Source organism: Euleptes europaea, chromosome 1, assembly GCF_029931775.1.
Source record: "Euleptes europaea isolate rEulEur1 chromosome 1, rEulEur1.hap1, whole genome shotgun sequence".
Classification (NCBI taxonomy): Eukaryota; Metazoa; Chordata; class Lepidosauria; order Squamata; family Sphaerodactylidae; genus Euleptes; species Euleptes europaea.
In genome coordinates, this window is record NC_079312.1 from 102,198,940 (window position 1) to 102,219,889 (window position 20,950).

The 20,950-nt window shown below is 38.2% G+C and overlaps 1 protein-coding gene across 2 annotated transcripts in view; it reads right to left on the reverse strand.

Moving 5' to 3' along the window:
- CPEB4 (cytoplasmic polyadenylation element binding protein 4) overlaps window positions 1–20,950 on the reverse strand; it is a 72,075-nt gene that overhangs the window by 41,170 nt on the left and 9,955 nt on the right. For both annotated transcript variants that reach the window (XM_056854668.1, XM_056854661.1), the window contains exon 2: window positions 8,667–8,748. In XM_056854668.1, coding sequence (XP_056710646.1) covers window positions 8,667–8,748 — 82 coding nt within the window. The remainder of the gene's footprint in view (window positions 1–8,666; window positions 8,749–20,950) is intronic.

A 20,950-nucleotide genomic window follows, 5' to 3' on the forward strand; every position in this document is an offset into this window, starting at 1 on the left:
AAAAACACCTCACCTTCAACCCATATCTAAAACATAAAATCACACCAAACCAAATGAGGAAGTCACTTGCAGAAACACACTTGCATTCATTTCAGTTAGTTTTAATTGTCAACAACAAATCTAAATGAGTTAAACCAGCCTGAAGAACTTAACAAAGTATTGAAAACAGAAGCTGTCTAAGCTACATTGTTTCCCAACACCCATTTCTAACATCCTCAGTATCGTTTTACAAAGAGTTCCCCATTTTTGTACAGCAATATCCTCTGGCTGAGATGTGGAACTCTTCAGACTCAAAACTAAGAAGTATGTTTCCTCATAAAAAGCAGTGCATTCATTCCCAGAATATAGCAGTTATCGCTCAACTAACTCATACAACCCCTGCTACCATTTTGGCTCCATTCATGGCTCAAGACAGCAAAATCTTATAGACAGCAAAGTCTTACATATGGAAATGAACCCCCCCTAAAACTCTTGGTATTTGGCCAAGTGGCAGTTCAATAGCAATGTTTACTAAATACTTCTCAGAGATACTGAACTATGTTACTGTCAAGTGAGAATCTCATTTGCAACAAATAACAGTTTCACAGATGGATCCTGAGTTATGATGATGCCTCAACTAAAATACACAATTGAGTGAAGAGGCAAACTATTGCACAGACTCTTTCCTTAAGCATTTTTTTCACTTGTACTCAAGTATTCTGCCCAAATGGAACTAAACAACTGCAGATTTAAGCCTACATGGTAACAACCACAAGGAGACTGCAAAATGGAATAAATAGGACTGTGTGTATAATTATGTATGCAATAATTAAACATTAGTAGTGCCCCCATACAACTGTATATGAACATTACTAGCTATTGTTCAAATCTATGACCAGCACATCAGAGGTCTGAAGGCATAAACTGGTGAAACTGAAACTGAACATGAGGATTTTATGTTAGATAATATAGAAAGGGGACCTCTGCATGATTTTATTTAAGAGGAGTCTAATTTTGAAAGTGCAGAAATTTAAAGACTTATGTTTTGAACTGGCAGTGTGAAATATCTTGGTAGTTCCAGTGAGAGATGGGGTAATCGGGTATGCATGTGAAAAAATTGGGAGACCAATTTTTTCCATAAAGAGAAAAACATTTGAAATTGGGGGTGGGGGAAGGTAAAACAAATACAAATTAGTCTGTCTTTTAGAATGAACTGAAACTTTCTAACAGTGTTGTAAAGTAATTGTTACAGACAATTCATACCACAGCAAACCTTTTTGATCCAAGATTTGAAAGGTAACCAGTGTTACTGATAACACTGCTACTGCATCTGACTGGATTACTGTATACTTTTAGGATGACAGAAAAACACTTTCAAATGTTACAGAATTCAGGTATCTTTAGATGCTTGTTCAAACCTGGAAGCCTACTGCTCCCATAATATTGTGCCAAGACCCTTTTCCACATCAGTCTGACTCCTTTTGTTTCTCACTTGCCTTAGATTCTTACGCTTTGTGCATCAGTGAAAAACTGAGGAACTTTTGAATACAAACATGAAAGAAACTTGAATTTGAGAGTGAGAAGCTTCTCAGTTCATATGCGGCATACAAAGCCCTTCATGGTCTCTTCATATCTCCAGAAGTGTCTCTCATCCTATGTTCTGCCATGACAGCTTCACTCATCTGAGCAGGGCCCACTCCAGGTGCCATCCTATAGATGAGCAAGATCAACAACTGCCCGCACATTATTTGTTGTGGCCTCCACCTTTTGGAATGACCTGCCTGATGAGGTCAAGAAGGCTCCCACTCTCCTGGCATTCCACAAACTATGAAAAACGTAATTCAGGAGGGCATTTTTTATAAAGATAATATAATGGAATGGTTCAGGAAGATGCTTTAATAAAGAGGTGAAGGGACTGTGCACTATACAACTGTGTATAGTACATACTATCTGTTGCTGTATGCATTATTCTACTATGCAATTTGTGCATCGTTCAGCATGTCATGTTAATGCTTGTGCTTCATGAATGAGAAGGAATCTCTCCCATCCCCCACCCCCCGTCTCTCCTAGTACCCTGAACATTGTATTCAATGCATCAGATCCGCCATACTGTGGTCATCTGGAAAATGCAGTCTTATGTAATTCAGTGTTAACACCAAAGGTGCCAGGGAAGAGATTCTCTTTCCCACCCGTCATCTGGACCTCTGCCTAGAATACAACAAGCAGTAGTAGCCAGCTCTGTCCACAGCACAGTAAATGAAGACGGACAAAGCAGCTGTGGAACAGAAAGGGAAACATTCATTCATTCACTTGTTTCTTCTTAACAAATGACTTTTTCCAATTCATTGGGTAACAAGTGTACATCCCTACTACAAAAAGTCACCAATGTTATTTAACCAATATTTTACTGGGGTCTTTCCCTAGCTTCCTGTTCATCTATATATGACATTTTCCCCCCACTGGAAAGGAAAATAAGCTGTTAAGAACTTTATGTTAGACAAGAAATTAGCTTAATGTGTGTCAAGGCACATTACTTTTCTTTTAGCACTTCAGAGTTATGAATCTGGCTATTCTTGATGCATTAAACAAGTCTCCCTAATAAACAGCTTTTATTAATTCTACCACAATTTCTCCATCCTAGAAAATGATAAAATAGCTTCAACCCCCTTAGTAATAAATAGGCCAAAGTGTCAAGAGTGAATATAGGCTATATTTTAATAATTTGATCTAAGTGGGATTTGCAACATTTAAATCATGCTCATAAATATTAAAATATTAGCCATTTTAATTTTAAAAAATAAAGCACAATGGAAAATCATTAAGGAATATACCAATACGTTGTAAAACAGTACAGGGTTTTGCTCTGGGTGCTTCTATCTAATATCACACAACATTGTATTAGCCAAGATCTCAGGCTACCACCACCCTAACTTCACTGATCTGTTTCTTCATTGATCTGTTTCTACACCACTTTTAGTCAACTGATGATGATATCAGAGTTCTACAGGAACAAGAAAGCATTGGATCTGGCTCAGTTGGTAGCCTAGCAATATTGAAATTGCCCTATTAAATAACTATGGCCAGGAGGAGGGAAAGCACGTCTTCACAGTCAAGCATAACAGGAAGCGCAAAGTTTCAGATGCACTCCTCTCAATATAAACATCAGCTAAAAATGACAGCTGCTTATGATGGGCAAATATGGAAGAATTCATGAAAAAGAAGTTCTATTACTATTTACAATAGTTCAGTGCACAATTGTTTTGGCCTCTGCCAAAATAGAAAATTGCACCCCCTCCCCCCAAAAAAATCTGCTGTTTTTGTAAGGTGTTCTGCAGTTCCAGGATAGAGCAGGATAGATATATAAATAAATAGTTAGCAAAAGAGAACACCGCGCATGAAGGGAAACAAGGAACAATATTTGCCTGTTTATGTGACCAAGGGTATATGAAATAATTGCTATAAGGCTATCCTGGAACAAACCCCCCAGCTACACAGATCAAGATGCCCGTGGTATTCTGGAGATCTCAAACTATCAATGACAGACCAGGGCTCATCCTATGACAGTGATAGAAGAAAACTGGTCTTCATAAATTACCACCCACACAGCAGAAATTCTCAACTCCATCTTCTACTATTGTTTATATGGTCACTTACTTCGAAGATCAAAAAGAAGAATACCAACAGTACAATTTCTCATGAACTTTAAAAGAAAGGTTTCCCACAAACTTCAAGTAATCCACTGAATATACAAGTGGTTTTTTTAAGCTGAAGTTAAGGTATAATCGCTCTTGTTAAATTCTCATTTGGGAGAACAGGAGCATTTGTATACTTACAGCTTAGCTTGCTCCAACATATCACAGAAAACCAGCCATGAGCGCTCATGAAACCATTAAGACATGGCATTTCTGACTATGCATAAGAAACTGAGAAAAGATGGCATGGCTTAAACTCCTTCCTTCCATCAATTTTCCTGCCTTCCTGCCTTTTCCCCCTTCTAATTGCTAAATACAGTTAAGGATTAGATCTGTACCAACCTTTCCCAGTTAATGCTATTCAAATTTGCAAATGTTTCACTTCCTGGTTTTAATTAAAATCCTGGATAATATTAAGCACTAAACAGGGTTAGAGATTGGGAACATTTTTTTAAATTGAGATTGGGAGCACTGTATCAACACCTGAGAATTGGGTTCATTATACCTCTAAACCAAGCAAAGTCCCAGCACTACTCCAATGCAGTACAGCCATCAGTGAGTGTTAAATCTGTCTGGATAGGATGCTACTACTTAATTCCCAGTCAACATGCAATTGGTCAGAATACAAATAACTAGCAACTACTACGTTTATCATAAAGATAGACACTTTAGAGATGGGGTCCAATGACCATTGTACTTTATGCCTCTCAATGATAACTATATAGGGTAAAATAAATCATAGCTTTCAGAAACCCATACCAACCCTTAAAATGATACGAGTTCACCACTGTTACTTGCAACTGGGAACTTCCTTGTGCCTTTACACAAAACTAACTTAAATGACTCCTAAAACCAAACCAAATATTCTATCAGGGATCCATGGCTGACTGGATCACTGTCATTTTCACCTTTAAAAGCAGCTAGAGGGGTACAATATGGATTAGGTTGTAGCACTGAGGAAAGGCTTAATGCTTTTGCTCTACCTACCTCCTTCTCCCGCAAAGGCTAAAAGCAATCCAGAAGAACCAGTTCTGAGCAGGAAATGGAATGAGTGGGGGACAGTTAAACATCCCATCAGACAGCACTTTGGCCCCAATCCATATTCCTCACTCCAGGGACTGCTTTTTAAAGGCAATCGCAGACTTCCAACCTCATGTGTAGCTTCGCATAAAATAAGAATTTTATAGCCTTAAATTTTTGAGAGAAGTGGTAGATTTTTTAAAAAAAGTAGAACTTATGCCCCTAAATTTCTCAACAAGTGCCAGGCTACCTAAAGTTATCATATCAAAAGAATCCACATGAAAGCTAGACTCTGACTGCTGAGAATTCTCAAGCTCCCATGGAGACAGGAAAAGTAAACTGGAACAAACTGTAGGCAAACAGAGGGAAGAAGGAGACTTTGGCTGCCTTTCTGCTTTCTGTGTTAGCCTGTGATCCACTCCAGCTTCCTCTGGCTGTCTTCAGGGGAGTTTCAGGATTCTCAGCAATCAGAACCAGACTTGCACATTTCCCAAGCCAGGCAGATCTTATTGATGTGGCCTGTCATCTACAAAGCTATTCATCCAGAGGAAAGTGCCCTTGGCTTTCTGGTGAGGAGGACACCTAGCAGAACACAGATCCCTCCTTGGAGTTTCTCATCTGCATTATAGGTTAGACTGGGTAATCAACAGGAATCACTTCTGAGCTGAAATGAGAAAAGATTCTTCTTCATTCCCAAGCTCTTGCATGCCAGAGTACTTAAGGGAGGGTAAGTAAATACTAGTGACCACAAGTAATGGCTGGCTAACAAATAAGGCTGACATTTGTGTACCCCAATATGTGCCTGCATCCGAGAAATATTAATCACATGCACACTAGATTAACCTTCCAAGTCACGCAAAAAATCAGTATGCATCAGCCCCACAATTTACATTTATTCCAACATACATTGCTTTTCTGAGAAGTGAAAAATATTCAAAACATATTCTAAATGCAAACAATAATCAAATGATATAAAATAATTCTCCTTTGACACATGATCCCTGACCCACAGAACTGGTTAGACGCTTTATGTTAAAGAGACCATAGAGTTTTTTCTCATGAAGGAATATCTTTGGATTATTACCCCATTTAACTGCATGCTGAACATTTTTGGATGCCATCAAATTAAACTCAAATTAAACAAAGGCTTCTAAGGCAGCCCCCATGAACAGGACTGCAAGAGTTAATCAATCAATAAAATTTTTAAAGTTCCTGCCATTAATCAGGGAGCAGGTTTTTAAAATACATATTTTAAAGACAAGTGCTTATAAAAAGTGGCAGGGACCACTTTAAAGAGGGCTTTTTCCCTCTTCTGACACAGCCAGCTGTGATATATGTATACTATATAAAAATAAAGTATGTTTTTCTCTTCAGAATGTTTGTTTCTTTGCAGAACTAAGTCATCTTAATGTCTGATTAATAAAGGTTTCTTTTATTATTTGCCAATCATCTCTACAAACCTCAGCACACCAAAGGAGAAGTTGTTGTTCTGGTCACTTTTTTTTTTAATGTATCCCTGTACATTTATGCTGTGGGGGGGAGGTGTTATTTGCAAAACTGAAAGAGATATGTCTCCAGAAAGTTATTTATTAACTTGAAATTCCCTCCCCTTTTCGAGTGCCGAAACAGCCATGGGGGGCAGCCATTTTTGGTACTTGTAAAGGTGCAGGGAGGCAACAAAACCCCTCAGACTGCCGTGCTGCAGGCCCAATCAGGATGGGGCCCTTGAGGCATTTCAAAATCACTTTAATATGGTGGCAGCATCCTCCTGGTGGTCACGAGGACGTTGTCACATCTAATTTGCCCCATATTGCATCCCGACTTGTGCAAGAACTCGTGCACCTAATTTCTGGGCACTATAATATCTAGGGAGGAAAGAACTAGGTGTTGCACAAGATCTTCCACAAGCAGAACTGTGCTATCCATTTATGTTCCCACTTTCACATCTCTGGATCCACACCACATTAACCACTGCACTATACAGGAGACTAAAGTTCTAGAATATCATATCTTCTGAAAAGTTCTTAGACCACCACCAGTGATGCCTCTGAAACTAAACAATGAAGGCATTCTACTACTGTTCTGGCCATGGTAAGTTGCCCGTATCCAACACTACTTGCAGTAAAAATTATATTATATTGTGTAAATACCACCCTACAGAGATTCATTATATGCCTGATTTCAGTATATGCCTACAGAATGGAAGGAGATGAGATTGCTGTTCTCAGATATGGTGTAACATGTTCATGTTACCACTCCACTTCACATTTTAAAGCTGAACTTTGGCACTGGAAACTTGCTAAGCCTGTGTTGGCTTATTTTTCTCTGAGGGAAAAATATCTGCTACTGAGAATAACTCTGCACAAGTTTCACCCAGATAATTTATTCCCCACCCTAAATCTCTATGTGGGTTTGATGGCATTAATAGCTGCTGCTTTTCACCTTAGAAGCAGGTTGGCAAAACTCTGGCCAGCCAATCTGTCAAGCATTTTGGGATTCTTCTAGACAAGAAACACTATTAAGGTGTGAGTTAATTCCATTACTAGCAGCAACACCAGCAATAGAAAAAAATTACGTTCAAGACAGACTATAAATCTGCTCTAGTCACCCCAAGGTCAGTAACAAACTACAACAAAAGCCTCTGGACAAAGTGGATAAATAAAAAGCCAGAAATATGAAACCCCAAGATTTTTAATTTAAGATTATTGCTTAAGTACTGACCCAAAGCAAGACAAATAAATTGGATAACATGGTTTCTGCTACATTTTGATTCAAGCCAATTTCTGATTATGTAGCTTCATAAATCTGTCGAATTTTTGGTTGAAAAAAGATGTCGAATTTTTGGTTGATAAAAGTGGCAGTAGCATTATTTGCTTTGTTAGTCAAAGACATTTATTCATACTCATGAATGGAAATACCTTGCATTAGCAGATGGAAATGCCTTCCATTAACAGAAAATTACTAAGGGATCCAAGCCAAAGTATAAGTAGTATTCGGGGTCCTAATGCTTCTGTTTAGGCTTTATCCTACTCGGAGGTTCAAGCATGCCTGGACTACTCAGCATCATGGGAAATGTAGTTCCCATGGGCTAAAAGGCATCTCTCCCAATAAACCCCAGAGGAGTCACAGCTGCTAGATTTCATCTGCCAACGTAGGCAGGCACACACACAGAGAGGCACACACGTAGGCAGGCACACACACACAGAGTAAGTTTACTGGTACATGGGAACCACATGCTGAGACACACCAAAGCAAAGTAATTGGAGTATAAAACCATCAGGTTTTACATGTCCATTATTATCTGAGCTACAACATTTCATTTGATGGCAATATTTTATTTAATTCTTATTATACCTCATGATACACCAGATTACAAAGGAGCCACAATTACTCTTGAAAACAGAGCCTAGAATTTTCATCAAACCATAAATAATCAAGTTCTGTAACAGATATACGTTTGACCCACTTGTCTCTCCAGTTTATGAGACGAGCACTACCTACATAGCCCAAGGACTAGCTCAGGTGTTCCGCCCTACGCTACAACAAAACCTCCATTATTTGAACATCTCTTGCAACTTATTCTAGGGAGAAAAAACGAACTGGACAGAGTATATGAATTCAATAAATATTAAGGGGAAATTGTCAGCTGGCTAGGTACATTTTACCTCTAATTAGATAAGGCTTCAACTTTAAGTTAAAAATGTTATAAATTTCAAGCCATGAACAGTGAACAAACACGGCCTGGGTTTTTTAAGAAACATTAGAAACACTGGATATATGTTTGGTAAGAAACATTAGATATATACAAACATTTCATCAATGGTTTCCTTTTAAGGCAGATGAAAAGGGGGGGCTCAATTAACCAACCTGTATGTAGTAAGGGAAAGCAGCTGCCTTAGGTATTCTGAAAAATACTCATATTCTGCACAATAATGTCATCCTGTTTACTACAAAATGATAGTAATCTAAGTTTACCTTTCAGTGAGTCATTTTCAGCTCTCATTATATCAATTAGTGAGTTCTCCAGTGAATGCATGTCAAAGGTTCTTGTGCGGTCCTGCAGATAAACACAAATGCCAGTTTAGAGAAAGAACGATAACAATAGCTAAGCAAAGGCTTCCACTGAGTTAGATTTCAATTAAGAAGCCATAACGCCAACAATAATAAAACTAAAGCTTAGAAGCAGTTTAGATAAACAAGAGCTCAGAAAGAATGCAACATTTCCTGAAGTGTTCAGGGTGATCACGCCCTTCAATGGGATACCACTGGAAGCTCCAAATAAGGCAGAGGGATACATAAATAACAAAACTCATGGAATGGTACTTTCTCTCTCACACACATGCACGCACACTATTACTTGCAAGCCCTGTGGAACTGCTCCATACCGTCCCACGGAGCTACACCACCTAAAAAGGTGACATATCTCCAGGTAAGGGCAAAGGGGGTGTTCCCAGCCTGAAGGGGGGTTAGGAAGCCACCTAAAGGCAGCTCCGTCCCCGGAATGCCCTGTGAGATGATGGCACACAAAGGTGTGCCATCAGGACACCATCAGGAGGTTGATCAGGCATCCCAGAGCTGTGCTGCCATGGCAGCACAAGGAGGCCGGTATGAACATCCCAATGCTGCCATCCACACCACTCTTGGCGGCGCAAGCAGCACCAGCACGGACACTGGCACAGGCTCTTGGACACCTCCTAACAACTTTCACCCTCCCAGCTCAGGAATGGGCTGATACTGTAATATAATTTCAGATCTCTTCGGATATGCCAGATAACAGTGCATATGTAGTATGAGGTTCATTGCACTATAATTTAGTTTACCATTAAGGCCAACTACAAGATATTTCAATATACTTTGTCACAAGACAGGAAACATTTACAATGTGGCAGGTGTTTGGGAGAACTTTCTTTCTCCTAGGCATTTTAGTTTTTCCAATTCCAACGTGTATGGTTTGTTGCTGATTTTATTAATAAAATAAGCATGGATTTTCTGCTGTATACTTATTAATGATGCAATAACTATTATTATTTATTGCTATGAACTACCTGCAGTACTTTTACGTTGTAAAGGTAGTTTGGAATATTTTTTAAAGACAGAATGGAGCAAAGGAAAGGAACTGGTCTTGCTTGGAAAATTGAATCATAAAACTAAGATGTTCACTCCGAGACACTGTTTATCAAGTATAATCGGTCCTGATTAAAATGCATTGAGAATGGTAACTTTAAACTTCTGTGCAGGCAGATTTAGAAAGACAAGTACTCAAACAAAACTTTTAAGACAGGGAATGTGTAATAATTATTATCTTTTCTAAGCACTCGTACTGATTCAAACCAAGTAGTAAAGTATGCAAAGATAAATTTGGTAAAGATCTTGTCATTTTCTGAATTACTACTACATTCCAGCAAAAAATCAAAGTTGAAAGCCAGAGTATAACACTACAAGTTACAGCAGCGTAATTATAAAAGACACAGATGACAAAAAGCAGAACAATAATACAACGAAAAGCAGTCTAAGAATAACAAAAAATGATCTTTTATCTTGCCAACTGATAACTTCATTAACACGATAGATTCCCACTTGCACTTTTTGATAGCATACATAATTGGAGTTGAAAATGTAAAATAAATCATTTTGCCAAATAATCTTGAACATAAGTTCAAAACTGTCTTCCAACATTCAGAGTTAAAAGAACTCATTCATTTACTGGAAATAGTAACTAAACCTTTAATATAGAAGTGCAGTAGTACAAAACACTAGTTGCCCAGTACAATGCAGCTATCAATAGTTTGATACTCCAAAATAAAAACTGCTTGTCTTAGAATTCTATTTACTGCAAATATTAGTATTCCAAATTGTCTAGTGTCTTATATAATAAGATTCTGTTGCACCCTTTGAAATATTAGTTGGTGCAGCAAGACCTGCATTGGAATTTACTTAAATATTTAACCAAGACAAAATTACTTGCATTATATACATCACCACTTTGTTATCTCACTCCACCTATAGCACACTTTCCAAATATTTCTCCTTCGTATAGGTTGAGAATCCCTTATCCAGACAACCGATATCCGGACTGATCCGTTTTGAGCAGGCATGCAGGCATTACTCACAGGAACTCAGCCACGCCATTGATGGTTCACGCCATCAAATAAATAAATTTAAAATATTGCTTAAAATTACATTCAGGCTGTGTGTATGATTCCAAGTTTAGACTTGGGTCCCATCCCCAAGATATCTCACGATGTATATGCAAACATCCCAAAATATTCCAAAATTTGGAAAGATCCAAAATACAGATCACTTCTGGTCCCAAGAAGTCCCGATAAGGGATATTCAACCTGTAATTGTCAAGGCTATCTTTCATAGGTGCTTGACCAAAACAGCAAATACTCAGTTTTTCAAATCTACTCTTCCTGGTTATTGTAGTTAAAATTTATTTTATGTTTTATTATTGAAATACAGCTCAGAAAGATTGACCAAAGTATTATCATTCTCAATTTATTTTAATGGTACACGCATTTATACTGTTACAAATGCATTTTTTGCAAAAGAATTGTAGTCCAGGAATAAAACCCCAATCATGTTTACTTAATTGATTCCTACCCACCTCCATACAATGAACACATTTCTAAGGTGCATTAAATGGTTTTAGCTTTAAAAAAAAAATGAAGAGTAACTTTAGTCCCAGATATTATCCTGAACTCATCTAAAATTAAAGAAATCACATTTGTCCTAAATAAAAGTGTTAAGAACTCACTCAGGATACAGGATTAGCAATGAGAGTCTGCTGAACTACATATATATCTAGTTTGCAAGTCTTGCTTCCCTACTTTTGATGTTAACTTGTAATTTTCCAAGGTATGGACAAACATGCCTGGTTATTAGTCAACTGAAATTTAGAAGAAGGTACTACAGGACATTCTTTAGGCAGATGAATACCAAACGTCATCTCTGCTTTAGGCAAGGTAGAACAATGCTACTACAAATACAGGATTATATCCTACTATTCCTGCAAGCTCCAAACTTGGAGTGGCAGGACATGATTTTTACATGCCACACACTTGCAAGCAAAACTACTTCCCTATGACAGAAGCAATGAACTTTAGTGTCCATCACAACTACACCACAGCAGCCAAATATAACAACTGCCTCTGCACCAAAAGAAATGACACAAATGATCTCAGGAAATAGTGTAGCTAGATTTGGGTCCAGCAGCACCTTAGAGATCAACAAGATTTGGGGGGTATGCTTTGGGAGTCAAATCCCCCTTCATTATACCCCCAAAATCTTGTTGGTCTAAGGTGCTACTGGACCTGAATCTAGCTGTTTTGTTGCGGACCAACACAGCTACCCTCTGAAACTGGAAACAGCATGGCATGCTTATAGGCACATCTGAAATTAACACCGGTACAGTTCTCAACTATCAGGATAAAATCATTAAATACACTGCAAAAGCTATATGCTCTGAAGTAATTAATGCAGCTTTCCAGCATGAATTGGGTAACAAGAAGAGAAGCAAATGTACAATACGACAGCACATTTACACCGAAGAAAAATCCATAGATTTCAGTGATACATGGTCTACTAAGTGCAATTAGGATTACATCCTTGGGTAATAACCAGAATCAGCTTTCGCCTACTCTTTTGGCAAATATTGTTTAATCTTCTGATTTTATCATTTTTTCCTTATCTGCTACTCCTATTGATTATAGTATTCCTAGCACTATGTTCTAATTTCTTAATTCTAAATGTTATGTGAAATCCTTGGTGAAATCTCATTTGCTTAATGTCACTGCTGCCTCTGATGTTTAGATTGCAAATGGACATTAAAAACAACACACTCTTGGACATTCCATCCATGCACCAAGATTGATCAAAGGCATGTGTGTGCTCCACAATAACTGAATTCACTTTTCCTGTGCACTCCCCATACGACAAACAGCTTTCAGAAGCAGTATTTGCAATAACTTTCAATGCATGGAACTGACAGCACGGTTGGAAAGGAGATTGAACTTTGCTAAGTGAGATCTTTGATTTAGCTTAGCTTGTTCATCATTCCATTTTTTGTGGTTCTATAACTCTTGGACATTCTGATATCAGAATGATATTTGGTACCAGAGCTGGATTTCTGCACAAACTAAGCAGGCTACAGTTTAGGGCTTCAGAGTATTTAAGGCCTCTAATTTTTTTAAATTAGTATAATAAATTACCATCTTTGTAATGGAGTGGAGCCTTGACATCATTTAGTGCTTCAACACGTCTTAATCCAGCCCTGTCTGATATACACAATAATGACGCTATTCAACATTTCAATTTCAAGTATCAATTCAACCACCATACCTATTTTCAGGGGAGGGGGCATGAAACTTGTAAAATATACTATAATGCTATTTCTACCTTGAATGCTCAGGTACTGGAATAGAATTTGGTGTGAATATTAATAACAATTCTCCATTTAGAGTTAAAACATCTACTTAATTCCAGTGCAACATCTTTCAGGGGAAAGAGGAAAGGTGAAAAATAGACTGCAACATATTTGATGATCTTTCCATTAGTTCTACTAACGTATTTGATTTTCAATTTATAGTTCAACTCTTTTACTTTTTATTATATTGCTCCCTGTCTTGACCTCACAGAACAGAATGCACTAGTATTTCCAATAGCATGTATTTTAAGAGAATTAGGAATATCTCTACAATTCTAGCACACATATGCTCCAAACCATTACCACTTGTCTATCCTAGAATCAAGATAAAGTTAATTCATACCATAGTATTCCCTATTACTATGTATGGATGTGAAAGCGGGACAGTGAAGAAAGCAGAGAGGAAGGAAGTTGATTCTTTTGAAATGTGGTGTTGGAGGAAAGTCTTACAAATACCATGGACCGCCAAAAAGACAAATCAGTGGGTTCTAGATCAAGCCTGAACTCTCTAAAATGACTCAACTGAGGCTATTATACTTATGGTCACATTATGAGAAGACAAGAGTCACTGGAAAAGACAATAATGCTAGGAAAAGTTGAAGGCAGCAGAAAAAGAGGAAGACCCCACATGAGATGGATTAACTCTACAAAGGAAGCCCACAGCCCTCAGATTGCAAAACCTAAGCAAGGCTGTTAACGACAGGATGTTTTTGAGGTCATTAATTCATAGGGTCACCATAGGTCATAAGTCATTACTTGATGGCACTTAACATACACACACCCTAGAATCCCATTATAGGAGATTCCCCATTAATCTCAAGGCTTCCAACACTTCACTGTATATTACCATTAACTCTCAAGCCTCAGAAGTTTTTAAACACAGCAATTTCTCACTTAATAGTTACTATAATGAACTTCACTGGCAGGAGTCTTTAGCCACCATTTCCTACAAACATAATAATGGAATAAACCCTTTGGTGCCCATTCTGAGCAACACCTTGCCTCAAATATTTAATCGTTCCTGATGGTTTCAAACAGTGAGACTATTCTATAACACTGCAATGATCTACAACCATTCTACAATAAATACCCACCGTTAATCCCCAGGCAGCAACACTGATCCACTGAGCTGCAAGCACATGACAGGAAGTCATATGACATCACAATCATGTAACAGAAAGAGAGGGAGCCAGATTTGTGTCATCACCAGTGTTGACACCAGCACCATAAAAAGGCATCAGAGCAAAAGAGCCACTGAACAGAAACACAAATTAAGAGAACCACTGTAGAAAGGAACACGTCCAGCCATGGAGGAATCCTCTCTACTTCTAAATTGTCTCACCTGTCCAGCTGTTCCTCTTGGCATACACGTCAAGAGAAAGAGGTGTTGCCCCCTTACTCTCTATTTGTGTACTTCAAAAAGCAGCAAAAACTGGGGGCATGTGACCACAGCCTTCTTAGCAAAAGGTGCTTAAATATCAGTGACAAAAACTTAGATCTCTGAAGTGTTTTACACCAAAAAGTTTCAAGTTTGTACCTCTGTTTTGGTATCAGTACGTTTCCTTGCACATCTAAAGCCTTCTTTAAATCAATAAATGGCTGGTGCTGCTTTGCCCTTTGCAGTCTTTTTCTTTCTCCTAACACAATTTTTTTTCATACTTTGCTCATTCAGCTTGATGGTCAAAAGAACGTGCCACCAGTTGGAAATTCCTTAGTTCAAATCTCAAACTCACTGACAGAACCTTATTTGTCAGCCTCAGAGCTATAGTGGCGGGGGGGGGGGGAGGTAACATGCTGCCCTATCTTAAAGTGTTGCTTTGAGCACGTAAGGAAACAGCTATATAAATATCATTACCTGGCCTTGAAGGAGGTTTTACTGTTCTCTCTGCATGACAGGAAAAAAAATATCAATTGTGACTGGAGAAACTATGTCCATATAGCAAACAAGCCATCTCCAAGACAGGAGATTATATACACAGGCAATTTGAGGAAAATATAGCTGGCAACCCCTATGTTCTTTCAGTGAAGCACTTGAACCTCTCAACAAAGTAGACTCAAAGCTTCTTTCTGATGAATAATTCTGGAAATACAGTGGTCTTGATCAATAGAGATGCAGGCATATTCTAAATGGCGCAAAAGCTCACTAGCCCTCAAACTGTTCTTAAGACTCCCAAGTTTTTAAAAAGCACTTTAGGAATTGGGCACAACATGTTACTGGTACACACATGTTATTTCCTTCATTCTCTTTTAAAAGCTTTCAAACCAAATCCCTAGACTGCTTATTTAAAAAAAGACGCTCAGAGAAGTAATAAGATTAATCTAAATTTCTGCAGGCATCATTCAATCTGCATGTATGACCACTTCTCAAATCATGTCTGTGTTTAAAGGGAACATGAGGTACTGCTTCTATTCATGTTCTCTTCAATATGTTGAAAAGAATAACAGGCAAAACAAGACCTGTCACAGGCTCTAACATTAATTTAATAAACCATTAACCTATTTTATACACTAACTTTTGTTCTTATGATCTCATGGGGTGGAGAAAGTGGATAAAGAAAAATTGATAATATATACCCAACTGCATATAAAATAAAGAACCTGAAGAGTGCAAGAGCTAACACAGCTAAACATACCGTGCCATCTATGCACAGAAGGCACAGAGCGTTTTCCTGCAATCTTCTCTATCCCTTCAACCTCCTTCTGACTCCTGGGAAAATCATCTTCTGGTGTTCCAAGATTCATGCAGAGGAACAGCTGCAAGAGGATTAGCTGGAGTGGGGAGGAGCAAGGAGATGAAATCAACCCCTCACTTCACCAGAGCTGCGCTTGCACAAGAGAAAGGAGAACTCATCTCACCCTGCCCTGGTTCTTTTCCTCTCCAGGCCCCCAGCTCATCCACACACTTATTCCTCCATGCAGGTCTCACAATGTGGAAATTATTTTTCCATGAGTCAGAAGGGGGTTACAGAAATACAGAAAAACTTGGTGTTCCATGCATGAAGTGGAAGAATACACACCAATTTATGTATTACAGGGTACTAACAGAACTATAAGGGGAGCCATTTGCTTTACAAGAGACATTTATAGTTAAAGGTGAATTTACAGTGGCAAGTCAATAGAACAGTAATCTCACATTTCTATTGGAGAATATGTATTCCAGTTAACTGAGTTTTAGACTTTGACCAGAATACCTGGGCTCAAAGCCCTGGTCAGCCATGGACTTAACAGGCAGCCCTGGGAGAGTCATATTCACTTAGGAAAAGGAAGATCTGACAGGGTTATTAGGATAAGCAAGAAAAAGAAAAACTATTAAAGCACAATACACATTAGAAGCACAATATATAAAGATTTTTCAAAGAATACTTCATTGTAACAAATATTGGTGAAGAGCTCAGATTAAGCCTGTGGGTTAACATAACTCATGCCTGCCCCTGCACTCAGTAGTTTCATGCAGTCATTTATTTAGCAGGAGCAGTGTGCAAATTATCCTGTTTGACGTGAAAGCATTTGTAAATTACTGCTTTAGCCTATTTAGAAAACAAACAATTCATTTACATGTGACCTCAGAAAAAGTGCCCATTTAATTGTAAGTACACTGGGTCATCAAGGATACATTTGGAACTTTTTGGAATAGTTATCCGCCTATCATTAACTGGATGTTGGTATCATTTGGTGCACTGCCAGTTGTAACCCTATCATCTCTCTCAATGGTGCCTGAGAAAGCCACTAATAGATGGTTCTCAAATGTGAAGAACTCTGTAGTCTGTCAGTTCGTGCCTAAAGACACAATGGGAACAGCCAAGATGCCATTTCTCACATCTGTTAAAGTAGTCTTATCCATTAAAACTGGACGAGAATGGGCCATTTTGAGAGGACTGGAAGATGGAAGCTGCATAAGTTTTCTTACTTGACAGGTTAGTCCACAGTGCTTTTAGGACACACATTATTCCATAGGATTCCTGCTTCCCACTTCCTGGTTGAAGAACACACAGAATCCAGGTAATCTAACCCCACTGCCTTTTTTTCCCCCTCCATCGTCAAAGCTTGTTATTTTACCATTAACAACTATGTAAACACTGACCCTACTTTCCTTTCTTGGCACAGGGAGTTTATAAAGTTTTTTATACATTTCTCCATACAATCTATATTTCTACCCAGATCCTTTGCAGTTAAGTAATATTCTCAGGTTGTCAATATAACCCTTGATCTGGCCACAGTGATCTATTATCTGATCAGGTTACATTACTATAACATGTTCTATGACTTTGAAAACAGTCCAGAAACATCAACTGGTCCAAAACACAGTTTATATTTATTTATATTGCACTTGGCTCCTTAATGGAGACATGAAGCAGCTTACACATAATTTTTTTCCGCCATTCTGTTTTATTCTAACCACCCTCTGAGGTACCATAGTGTGATGGCCAGGCTACTATCAAGGACAGAATAAAGATATCATATTGGCTGAAAGATCTGCACTGGCTACCCATCAATTTCCAGGCACAACTTACAGTTCTTGTTGATACCATTAAGGCCATAAGTGGCTTGGAGCACCTCCTCCACTATTGTCTAGAGCATCAATAAAAGATTCTTCTCACAAGCCCACTCTCTATGCACCTACAGAGGTGAGATGGATGGTGACCAAAGATGGGGCTTTTCAGTGACAGAAACCATGCCTATGTAACGCCTTTCTCCTTGGGGCTCACCTAGTGCCTACCCTACTCTCATTTAGGTGCCTGGTCAAAATATTTCTTTTTAACGAATAAGGGATTTATCTTTCTAAATTGCTTCTACAGTCTGGTTCTAGCCTGAACGGTTTCACAAGATGCTTTGCAAGTTGTGAAATGTCTTATCAACACACAGGCTGCCTTATATCAAGTGGGACCATCGGTCTATGAAGGTCAGTACTGACTACTCAGACTGGCAGTGGCATGCCAGGCTCTCAGATCAAGGCTTTTCACATTACCTACTACCCAATTCTTTTAGGTGGAGATTCTGGGATTTGAACCTGGGACCTTCTGCATACAAAGCATATGTTCTACCACTAAGCCACAGCCCAACTCATAGCCCCAGAGCTATTTTGTGCTCTGGCTGGGTTTTTAATAATTTATTACTTTTATGGTGTTTTATGTTTTTTATTATGTTTTACTTTGTAAGCCTCTGGGAGCAGGTTCTGTGGAGACACTAAATAGATGTTTCCTAAGTAAATGAATAATACAGAAATCAACGAGTACAAAAAATTCCATTTTGGGAAGTTGTCAGTGCAATCCAATGAAGAGGTATTCTGCATAAGATTGCACCATTTGTCTTATTTCCATTAAAAAAAACAGTCCTCATAAAACTGGGGGACTAGGATTAACCTTGGGGTGGCTTTGCAGAAACACAAAGATGGAAAAAAAGCAGGTGAGCAAATCACATGCATTTCTACATTTTGTTGCATACTGTTAATGTACAAAACAGACTCTTCCTGTAAATAATTTTTTTGTGAGTAAGGGACAGAGCCATGTTTGACTCATAGGTGGAATAAATGCTTTGTTCAAGCAGTCACATTTCTAGTGTATTTATTTTAGTTATTAAAACATAGCCTTTCTTCTTGGCTGAAGGCAGCTAGCTCATTCTAGCAGCTGGGAGACACCCCTGCCCAAGGTCACGCAGAACTGCTGCCAGTTATAGTACAAACTAGTGGGACAATGATTTGATCCGCTATAATGTAGCCTCATACGCTCAATCTTATTCCTTCTTATAGAAAAGGAACTATGCATCCCAGGACAGGCTAGAAGATGAATCACAAGGGGCGCTTTTCACAAGGTTGTTTGTACTCTGATACTGCGGTTGTGTTGTATTTACATATCCATACGAAGCATAGAGAATGTGTGTTTTGGGGTACTCTTCCATTTAAAATACAGGTGAACAGGGTGCACTTTGGGGGGAGGGGAAGTGTTCTTTTCCTAGCTGACAGACAGTACATTCATTTTGTATTGTAGTATATACACACCCCAAAATCCTATGAGAAGCATTAAGTTATTCTGAATTTCCCTGGTTACAAAATATATGAATGAACTGAAGTCTGATGATTATATCGGCACAATAAATTGATACTGAATGCAGGCCACCGGTTTAAAGTGTACATCCTTGGATCTTCCACAGTTTGCTACAGCATATCTGAAGCTTTGCCTTAACAGATGGTTCAAAGGATACTGAATTGGAAAGTCTACAAAGGAACAAGCAAGTAATTGTGCTAATAAGAGCCTGACCAATAAAGATGCATTACTAAATAAATGCATTCTCCCATTAAAGAATAGAAGGCTGTCAACAGATAAGGAAATGGCAGCTGCTTCTCAGAGACACACCACTATCACCCTGCTGCTTTGTGTATTTAATCACAACCCAAGAAGCGTTTTAGAAATTAATTAAACCTCTTCTACTTAAAATAATTTTGTACAATGAAATGCTGATAGAAATATAGGAAGTAATAAGCAGCTATTTATTAGATAGCAAGCTATGGTTAGAATTCTATACTGTACCACAATAATTCCATTTAAAAAAAAATTCAAAACATGTAATCTCTGATTATCTGGATTCAGATATTTTCGCTTTTTGACTGAACAACTCATTCTGACTCCAATTTGCATGAATGTGTTTCACCTACAATACCAATCCAGCAAAAAGCTGTTTTTTCATGTTAAGCATAGCTACATTAAAAACCCAGACAAATCAGCTGAAATCTGTTTAAATTGCACAAAGGCTCCTCAGAAAAGGGAGGAAGGATGAGAAAGCTGAAGGGGTTCTTTTTGTCTGCATGCTTCTTGAAATTCACTGTATAGAAAACATGTGTTCTGACACTCTTGAATGTTCCAGAAACAAAGGCAAAAATAATTATGATACACCTTAGTTTTCAAAAGCTGTACACCCAGATTTGGAACAACATTAACGATTGCAGCAATAAGCTCATACCTAGAATAACACAGAATAAGGAGGAATGCTTGCCCATTGCAAACTCTGACAATTCTAATCTTCTCATCTGCAGTATCCTACAAGTACAAAAATATTTAGACTAGAAGGCCCCATTGTAAACATGTATAGGATGGGGGGGGGGCATTTTTTGCCTCTCCAAGGACTTTTTCAGGTTTTTTGATGGAAAAATTGGGAACTGCTGGGACACTGAAAAAACCCTTCTATCAAAAATGTTGTTTTGGAATGATTTTTAAGACAAGGTTTATGTGCTCAAAACATGTAACATGAACACTTTTATGTCAGATAATTACAGCATTCGCTAATTCCTCTGTATACTATAGATGTTCAGCATATTTGAGGATGTGCTTATTGTTTAAATGTGAATAATTTTGGCAGCAATTAAAATGCTGTAAAATGTTTGACAATACACTATGAAATAGTTCAGTGTTTTTAATGTTACAAAGTTTAACAATATCGAAATCCGCTGGTAGTCTTATTGTGAAGTTGAGACTATTTCTGACCACTCCCATTTGTTTACTACAAAACCAGTTTTTCAATTTCAATTTTTCCCTACCTCTCTGGCAGCAAAAATTAAGATAGATATGCTACGGTAGCACAGGATGCAGCACAGAGAGCTCAGATCTGCTGCATTCTTTTCTACCTTAATATATACATCTTAATGGGGTAGACTGGGTATATCTGCAATCCTGTCTGTAGAAAACAGTACAATCCTAAACACACACACAGTCAACTGCTTAGAGAAGGTTGTAATTCTGTAAATACACCAAACAGATTCATTTTATGTGCTAAGTTATAAATGATGCATTTTGCGTTAAATTATAAGATAAGTAAGGGTTTAAAGGAGAGTATTGCATATGCA